The sequence below is a fragment of the Echeneis naucrates genome, chromosome 23 (genome assembly GCF_900963305.1).
Source record: "Echeneis naucrates chromosome 23, fEcheNa1.1, whole genome shotgun sequence".
Taxonomy (NCBI): domain Eukaryota; kingdom Metazoa; phylum Chordata; class Actinopteri; order Carangiformes; family Echeneidae; genus Echeneis; species Echeneis naucrates.
This window is the reverse complement of record NC_042533.1, coordinates 9,205,867-9,215,100: the sequence shown is the minus strand read 5'-3', so window position 1 is coordinate 9,215,100 and position 9,234 is coordinate 9,205,867. Positions and strand designations below refer to the sequence as shown.

Here is a 9,234-nt window from a genome sequence, read left to right as displayed (position 1 = left end):
GACCTAAATTAAGCCTTAGCTTTGACCAATAATAGACTCACAACGCTAACATCCGGATTGAATGTCATATCGTAGGGGCGCATGCAGTAAAGCTGCAGAAGAAAGTCTAGAAGGTCAAACAGATATAAATCCATGGCTTTGTGTATTGAAGGGAGTGTTTATAAATGTCAACATGCATCAGCGTGCCTTTAACAAATGCCAATATGCCGTCTTTTACTACATTTCCTGACCGACTCTATTATAATGTAATATTCACACCACTTCTCGTTGTCCTCTCTGTCTCACACAGGAAGGAATGGACTGGGCTCCGGACTCTGGAAGCTAGCAGCAGCAATCAATGTGGAGATGCATCTTTAATGACAGAGCAGAGTCTTCATGGATTCCTGTAAATGTGCTCAATATAAGTCCTTTGAGATATAATATCTGTTGAGCCCTTTTTTTCTGTTTTCTCCCGCCCACCTTCTCGGGTCTGCCTGGCGGTTGCTTTGGTCCTAAACCCTGACACCAGCAGGCAGCACTGAGTGATTGCTCATTACATCCAAGGGTGTTTACACAGCAAGACAAAAAAATCCCTTGGGAGCCCCATTGCAGCTGGTGGAGGTGGTGGCGACAGGGGTGGTGAGTCAATCACCTCAGTAGCCGCAGCAAATGATTAATTATTTGTGAAGTTAAGGGCTCAGACCACTTAATCTACAAGGACCAATTTCTGACTGGAGGGAATCGGTCCAATATGAAGGACGTGTCATTTGTGGATCGCCTCTTTGTTGGCTTGGCCATGGCCTCTTTTGTTGTGGCCACTGAGGAGCGGCCAGATTGCCCAAAGCTCTGTGTATGTGAGATTAGACCATGGTTTTCTCCCAGTTCTGTGTACATGGAAGCGCAGACAGTTGACTGTAATGATTTGGGACTCTTTAGCCTCCCGGAAAAATTACCAGTGGGCACACAAGTACTATTACTGCAAACAAACAACATTGCCAAGATTGGGAAACCCTTGGATTACCTAGCCAACATCACAGAGATTGATTTATCACAAAACAACTTATCCTCCATCAGCGATGTCAATCTGGGGAACCTTCCTCAGCTGCTGTCTCTTCATATGGAAGAGAATTGGATACGACAGTTGCCTGAGCGATGTCTGGCAGAGGTCACTAACCTCCAGGAGCTCTACATGAATCACAACCTCATCTCCTTCATTTCCCCAACGGCTTTCCAGGGTCTCAGCAACCTCATGCGGCTCCACCTCAATTCCAACAAGCTGAAGGCCATTAAAAGGGAGTGGTTCGAACCTATGCCAAATTTGGAAATCCTGATGATCGGTGAAAATCCAGTTCTATCTATTGACGAAATGAACTTCAAGCCTCTCAGTAGCCTCCGCAGTCTTGTACTCACTAGAATGAACTTGTCTCAACTTCCTGATGAGGCACTAGCTGGTCTTGATAACTTAGAGAGCATCTCCTTCTATGATAATATCTTCCCAGAGGTGCCTCATTCAGCCCTCAGAAATGTAAAAAATCTTAAGTTTTTGGATCTTAACAAGAACCCGATTGCGAGGATACAGAGAGGGGACTTTGTGGATATGCTCCATCTGAAAGAACTAGGGATTAATAGCATGCCAGAACTGGTTTCAATTGACAGCTTCGCTCTTAATAACCTCCCTGAGCTGACCAAAATAGAAGCCACGAACAATCCTAAACTGTCCTACATCCACCCTAATGCATTCTACAAATTACCACGGCTAGAAACTCTAATGCTAAATGGAAATGCACTCAGCGCCCTCCACAGGATTACTGTCGAGTCTCTGCCAAATCTTAGAGAAGTTAGTATGCACAGCAACCCTATACGCTGCGACTGTGTCGTCCGCTGGATGAACATGAACAAGACCAATATTCGCTTCATGGAGCCTGATTCGCTGTACTGTGTGGAGCCTCCGGAGTTTGAGGGGCAGCATGTTCGACAGGTGCACTTCAGGGAGATGATGGAGATTTGTCTGCCACTCATCTCTCCAGAAAGCCTGCCAGGGCACATTAAAGCACAGAATGGGAGCTCAGTGTCACTCCACTGTCGGGCCTTTGCTGAACCAGAGCCGGACATCTATTGGATCACTCCATCAGGTATCAGAGTCCTGCCTAACACTGTCTCTGATAAGTTCTACATGCACCCAGAGGGAACTTTTGACATCTACGACGTCACAGAAAATGAAGCTGGTCTTTACACTTGTGTTGCCCATAATCTGGTTGGAGCTGATCTTAAATCTGTTTCAGTGGAGGTTAATGGTTATTTTCCACAACCTGTAAATGGGTCTCTGACTGTCACAGTCAAAGCAGTGGAGACAAACTCCATCCTGGTTTCCTGGAAAGCTGGCCCCAGCAAACTGGCTCCCAACATTAAATGGTACACTGTATCAGATGCCAACCATCCCACCACAGCATTTACCACAAGGGTTCCTTCTGATGTCCAGGTCTACAATCTCACCCATCTCAGTCCCGCCACTCACTACAAAGTATGTGTGGATGTCCGCAACATCCACTATAACCACGACACCAAATGTGTCAATGTCACTACAAAGGGATTAGAGCTGGCAGCCAAGGACACAGAAAAATGGGGCGCAGCAATAATCACTGTCTTTGGTGTGCTTTTGGCTGTGATTTCAGTGGCCTGCCTGCTTATTTATGTGTCTCTGAGGAACCACCACCTTTATGGGGATATAAGGAAATGCGACTCCAAAGCTTTGCTGACACCAGTGGAAGCTACCGGTATGCACCCTCCTTTGTTTACAAAGTTGTGGGTTTCTGGTAAGGGACTGCCAAGCGGAGTGGAAGTGAAAACCACAGTCATAAATGTATCTGACAATGCCTTTTAAGATGCGCAGCTTTGTGGAAAACCACACACCAAGTACACTAAATGGACAAGGCCATGGGGTGGAGGAATCTCTAATACTATTTCAAAGGCATACCCATTGCCGGTCCCTGTGTCAGATACATTGGCAAAACTATTAATGGACTGGGATGGAACTGTTTAAAATAGACCACATGCTCTCCCAGTTTCAACCCTAGCAGAAGTGGTGGCTTTGTAACCGTTACATCAAACCAAGCTGACATCAACAGGAAGGGGCACTTACTGCAAAAAGAAATATTTCCTTACCATTCATACAGAAATGCAGGCAAGGAAAAGGATGCGACGATGACGACGACGACGATGGTGATAATGGTGGTCAACGCTCTTGTTAATGACTGTTAAATGTGTTCAGAGTTGTGGAACTGTCTGTGTGGTCCCAAGCAATACCGTCTGTGCTTTGTCAAACATCCATAGACGAGTAGAGATACAGTAATAACACCTGTCTATTATGGGAAGGGAGATTTAGTAGAGTAGACAAATAACAGTGACTATGGTGTTAAGCCTTTTGATGACATATTACCCCCCCCACCCCCACCACCACTTTTCTATTTAAAAATGGATTCTTGATTTTTCATGGAAATACTGTTAGATATTCTATTATGTTGATGTAATGACAAATCCTCTGTATCTGAACCGTTGAAATGGGTTTTGAACTAAGGCAAGGAGCAGACCACTTTTGATTACAATGTCTCATTGAACTTAATGAAATTCAGCTACAAAATGGGCATCTAGAGAGGACATTTTCCAAATGGCTGTTTATGCTGTGTAGTTCTCATTGCAAAGGTGACTGGGAAAAATCTCAAATATGTTGGACGATGAGATGAAACAGGCTGGCAAAAGAAAAAAATAAATAAAAAATTGAGACAATTGCTATGTTATTGCCTCTAGAAGCAGTCCATTATGCCCTGGTAAGTGCCTACAACAAGAACTACATGAGGTAAACAGAGAAGAAACTGAAGAAACATGTCCGCCACAGCAAAACATGGCCATGTCGTCATTGCAAAATCAAAATCACAAGCTATTCTCCAGTAATTTTAGTGGAAATAATTTCTCAGTATTTTTAGCATACATATTTTAAGAAAAACATTTCGTTGTTGCTTTGGGTGTGAAGTTAAAAAGCCATTTTTATATTACCTGTATTATATGTGATCAATGGGCACAACAGACTAATTACGAAGAAAACAAGAAAAAATAAATGTCATTGTTTCTTTTACAAACATTTGCCTACTTTCTCTCTTTTGCTTTCTCCGCATGTTAGTCACATTCCATCTGGTCCATATTTTTTCTCTTCATCCTTCAGCCATGGGTTAATATGAAATGTCTAATGACCTCTCCATGACATTACAACTGCAGGTATGTAAAACTAAATATTGATAATGACCGTAAGGGACAGAACCAAACTGCCTATTGAGTCAATCCCCAGGGGGAAGTCAGGAGACGTAAGCTGAATTCTCGGATGGTCGTCCTAACCCAGAAAGAAAGAATGAAAGGAAAAAAGCAACAAAAGAACACAACTCATTAGCCGCCTCATTAACAACATGTTTGTCCTTCAGCTGGTCTGAATATAGTCACTGTGCTACAGCTACTGCAGCTCCTGTTTAGACAGGGACACAGCTTCCCTTCGACGGAGAGATACAGTACTGAGTACTAAGTCAACACAGGGTTGGATAGAGGCGAGTCAAAGCTTTAGGACTCACATTTGATTTTTCTTAGGAATTACTCAGCACACAGAACATTTCACATGAGAAAGCCAAGCATGATGAATGGTTGTCAGAGGCAGAGTGACATGGCGGATTTATCAAACAGAGCCTAATGCTCATACATCACGCCAGCCTTCAGCACCGTGGACAGAGGCTTTTAGAGCCAAAGCATCTGTCAAAGACAAAGGAGTTAAAATATGACATGGTGCGCTCCTCAGGTAATGCTCAGGTCAGACCCAGTCTGTCTCTTTGCAAAAAAAAAAAAAAAAAAAAAGACAAGTACAGAAGCACAAACACGTCTGGCAGAGCTCTAATGTGTTTCCATTTATACACAGGCAAACATGAATTCAAAGTCACAGATGGAGTGGCATATAGAAGACAAACACGAGCATCATCTAAGGTGTCTTATATATATATTTATACACACACACACACACAAAATGAAGTTTTCATACCCAGAGGAATAGCAGCTTTGGTTCTGCCAGTCTGTATGCTTGGAGAAACAACATGAAAGCCAAAGAAGCCACTAAATGAGTTGACTGACCAAACAGGTTCCTTGAAATTAGAACTCTGATATTAACCTCACTGTTGTATCACTTTTAATATTTCTTTATGCAACTCGTGATTTGATGACATACTTGAGCGAATAAGCTAAATGTTATCTGGAAACCCATCACTCCTCCCTGCTGTCTGTCTCATGCATTTCAACAGTGTCTGTCCTTCCGTGCCCTCTGTCTCTTGTCTTTCCTGTAGCTGTTGACACTCTCCCACAGCTGGCAGGCATATGACCTTTTTTGGCCATAATTTGAACATTCAAAGCAACCTATACTACACAAAAAACTGGATTTAGCTTAAATCCCATATGAAAAGAACCAGCGAGGTGTCATCATTTAATCCACAGTGTTTCTCGCTGAATCGTCAAGTATTTCAAATATTTCATCTATTTCAAATATTAAAAACACCTTGTCCTATTCAGAAAAGCCATCTGTACGGAGGCAGATATTAAAGTGTGTTCAGTGAGGGCTTATGATGGGTGTTCCTGCTGGTTATATATTCATCTTAATTTTGCAGGGATCTCTGTCAGGGAGCCTGAGATTTGATACTGCAATCCTGCAATAGTCTATTTATTTAAACACAAGGCAATCACTAAGTCAGTCATTTCTTTTTTACATTAGCTGGAATAAAAGAAAAAAAAATATTGAAAATGTGAATTTGTGGGCCAGTTTAAAGCTGATATTAGTTTCTAATATCATTGATTCAGACCTGTTATTGCAACTGTGTAACACTACTACAATTCCAAGAACCACATACAAAGGAGCTCTTTAAACGGTGTGTTTAATAGCTCATCAAGAGTTTTATTCAGACGACAGCCTGATTTCATTTTGGTTTTTGTTACCCTTTTTGAAAGCTGCAATTTAATATTCAATTTACCCTCTCTGAGACAACATAAGAAATTCCTATAGCACTGCAACGGCTCCAGAAAGCAAACAATGTTCAAGCTGCTATTGGCACTTTTATATTTTTGAATTATCAGCCTATTAAAGTTACAAACTTCCACGTAGGTCAACCAGTGTAGCTACAGGCACCCACATTCCCATGAAAAGTGAAATGTCAACATGCATTTACAGTCCTGCTGCTAGCATAATGTTTAATGCCACTGCTTGCTTTTAAGAGACCTTTACAGCCAGTTATTGAAAAACAAAGAGATGACCTATGGACCGCAATAGCAAGAGCACTGATTTCTTTCTCGACAGAATAAAAATGTATTTGCCTATTGGACTCTGTGTTAATTAAAACAACAGTTTTGTGGCAGCAGCGGGAATCTTTTTGTGTCTCATCACTTGGATTTGATGGCAGGTGAAGTTTTTTCATGTATCGTCAGTGAGCCGGCACATAGCAATTCTGCACATGCATTCCTTCTGTATTTCCTGAAAAGTAGAGACAGAATGTCACAGCAGATTTGGTATGGCTCATCAAAGAGGAACCAGTCAAAAGCTATTTGTGCGTGCATTTCTGCTCTGTCAGGCCCTCTTCCTGACTCCATTTCCATAACCATTATATCCAACGTGTACAGCTAAAAACTTTCTTGTCTTGCAGCCTGGGCACTGTGCGGTTCGGACTGCATACACATCCTGGTATAAGAAACTCTATTTATCCACAGGGAAAGAGCCCTACCAGAACATTGCAGCTATATTTATTTATACAGTAAATAGTCTATATACTGTCACTTCCAAATGCAAGACGCGAGATGAAAGCTGCTTTCACATTTACATATTTCCTCAGAGTCACACACTCCACAAATAGAAGATGGACATCACTTCAGAGCCATGCACGTTCAGGGTTTCTCAGCGTAATTCTAACTCTTCATCAAAGTGAAAAATCTACCTGGATTGACTATAGGAGCAGTAGGACTCCACAGAGGGCTTTTCCACTAATTGGAAGAACCATCGTCAAACAGATGATTGGTTTACTGAGCTACTGATTGATTGCTGCCTCCCTTTGTCTTGCTGCAGTTTCTTCTATGAGAAGCAAATGCAGCCTGGGCCAGGGTCAAGTCAATGCAGGGACTAATGAGTAATTCACATGTATGTGCTCACGTTAATGATGGATTGGGGATGGTGGGGGCAGGGAAGCATGTTCCTAACAAGCAAATATGTAAGAACACAGAGGGACCCTCTGCTTTTATTGGTTTAACCAAGCATTGTGAGCCTCACGGCACACATGTATTGTCGCCACCAGATCAGAGTCATTAGCGTCACGAGACCATCGATATTTGCGGCACCCTGCATTAATCATCACTGAAAAATGAAAGTCCTGTTGTGAAATCGTGAAAGAGGCGCCTACGGTTACAATCAGTGTCGCCTTTTTAATGCACGCTATCTGTAAAATTACCAGCTGCAGACTTTTCTCTCCATTAGGATGATGGAGGGTTTCGTGAAGAGTCAGGTAACACTTGTTCAATGGAGCTTTCAAGTAAAGTAAACCTGTCTCTGGGACATTTTCGATTTAAATAATGAATGTCTAGCAGAACTAATATTTGCAAACACATGCAGAAATGTTAATTCACTCACAGGTAATCATGTACTGGCCAAACTGATAGAGCAGCTGCGCCAATAGACACAATTTTTCATATAACCAGGGGAGCATGTGAGAGGAGATAATGGAAAATGATGGGAAACTAACCTAATGCAGTTTGTGCTTGATTTTAAATAAATATAAGATGTGTGCAATTGTTCCTTTAAAATGTGACACACTGAAAAGTGTAGTAGACATTTGTTATGATCCTTTTGTTAAAGATAGTCAAATGTGCAAATATGATTTTAAGTGTCTCATTAAAACTTTTGTACCATTTTGTACCAGTTTAACTTTTTGCCACAATTATAAGGCCATCACTTGCAGCTTTTTAGAACATTCATTTCATTTAAGGGTGAAAGATGGTTCTTGTGATAACATGATTAAACTTTACTTTCCATTTTTTATGTCTCCTCCGTGTATAATTATACATTTTGTATTTAGAACTTCGGAGTCTAATGTCAGTTTTCTTACTCTTTTTCTAAACTATAAAACATTTGTGCACTACAGGAAAACAGCAGCAAAGGGGGAATGTCCCAAATAAAATGGCTCATATTTTCTCTTTCTTCGTAACGGGCAGCCTTGTTCTTTGATGTGATAATGGCAGAGTTGGATGGAGACAGGGATGGATTTTATTGGATGGGGGTCGAGCCTCATGAGGGCCATTCAGTAGAGGAGCACCTGCGGTGCTGGCAATGTGCTGTACTTCTCACTAGCCGATGTTTCAAATTATTGTTCATGCCTGAGCACACTGATTGTGCTGCAAACACAAAACCACTCATTGCTTTTGTCTCTTGCACGAGCCTTAATGCTAATCAAATTAGCGGAGGGGGGAAAAAAAAAAAAAAAGACACGTCTTCATGTGCGGCTCCCTGCTGTCTGTCAGGGTTGTTTATGCCGATATTTTAAACTTGCTCCAAAAGTGAACACACAAATAGCTGTGCTCTGCTATCAATCATCCTCCCAGCCCCACGGTACATGTGGATGGCAGCTCTGTGTGAATCCATACACTGTGGAGCAGCATGTGGCTCACAGTGAGGTTATACAAAACCTCCCATTTTCCTTCAGTTCATTACACGCTTCCCTTGAAACTGAAATAACAATAAGCAAGACCTCGTGTTTGATCTTCATTAACTTCTTCTCTCTCTGTCCTTTCTTTATATAGATATGTGTTTTTCACTCCTCTCCAGCATCTCCTGTCCCCTCTCATCTCACGATTAAAAAAAGGAAAAAACAAACAAACAAAAACAACAATTTAGATTTGATCACAGCAAAATAGAATGGCCATTTCATATTGATGATAATTGTGTTTTCCACAAATTATCTCACAATTTTTCGCAATGAAATGAAGAGAATGAGGTAGTTAACAGTCTGGCAATCTGCTCTCTTCCATAATGTACGCATCCCAAATGATGTTACTACTGACTGAAAGCTGTTCATCTATGAAATAAAAGAAATTGAGTGACCTATTAAATTGTATTATGTTAATGCTGGAATCAGTAGCAGGCTGTGGAATATCACCGCATTCATTATTGTCCCAGTAACAAATTATTCCCCTCTCGAGGCA

General features: G+C 41.5%; 1 protein-coding gene across 1 annotated transcript; it reads left to right on the top strand.

Moving 5' to 3' along the window:
- Positions 1–730: 730 nt before the first annotated feature.
- Positions 731–2,860, top strand: lrrn3b (leucine rich repeat neuronal 3b). Its single transcript, XM_029495396.1, has one exon. The coding sequence runs from the start codon at positions 731–733 to the stop codon at positions 2,858–2,860; it is 2,130 nt and encodes a 709-aa protein (XP_029351256.1).
- The last annotated feature ends 6,374 nt before the right edge of the window (positions 2,861–9,234 follow it).

Bases quoted from the DNA above. Each gene is read 5' to 3' on its own strand.
- lrrn3b (XM_029495396.1), top strand. From the start codon at position 731: ATGAAGGACGTGTCATTTGTGGATCGCCTCTTTGTTGGCTTGGCCATG.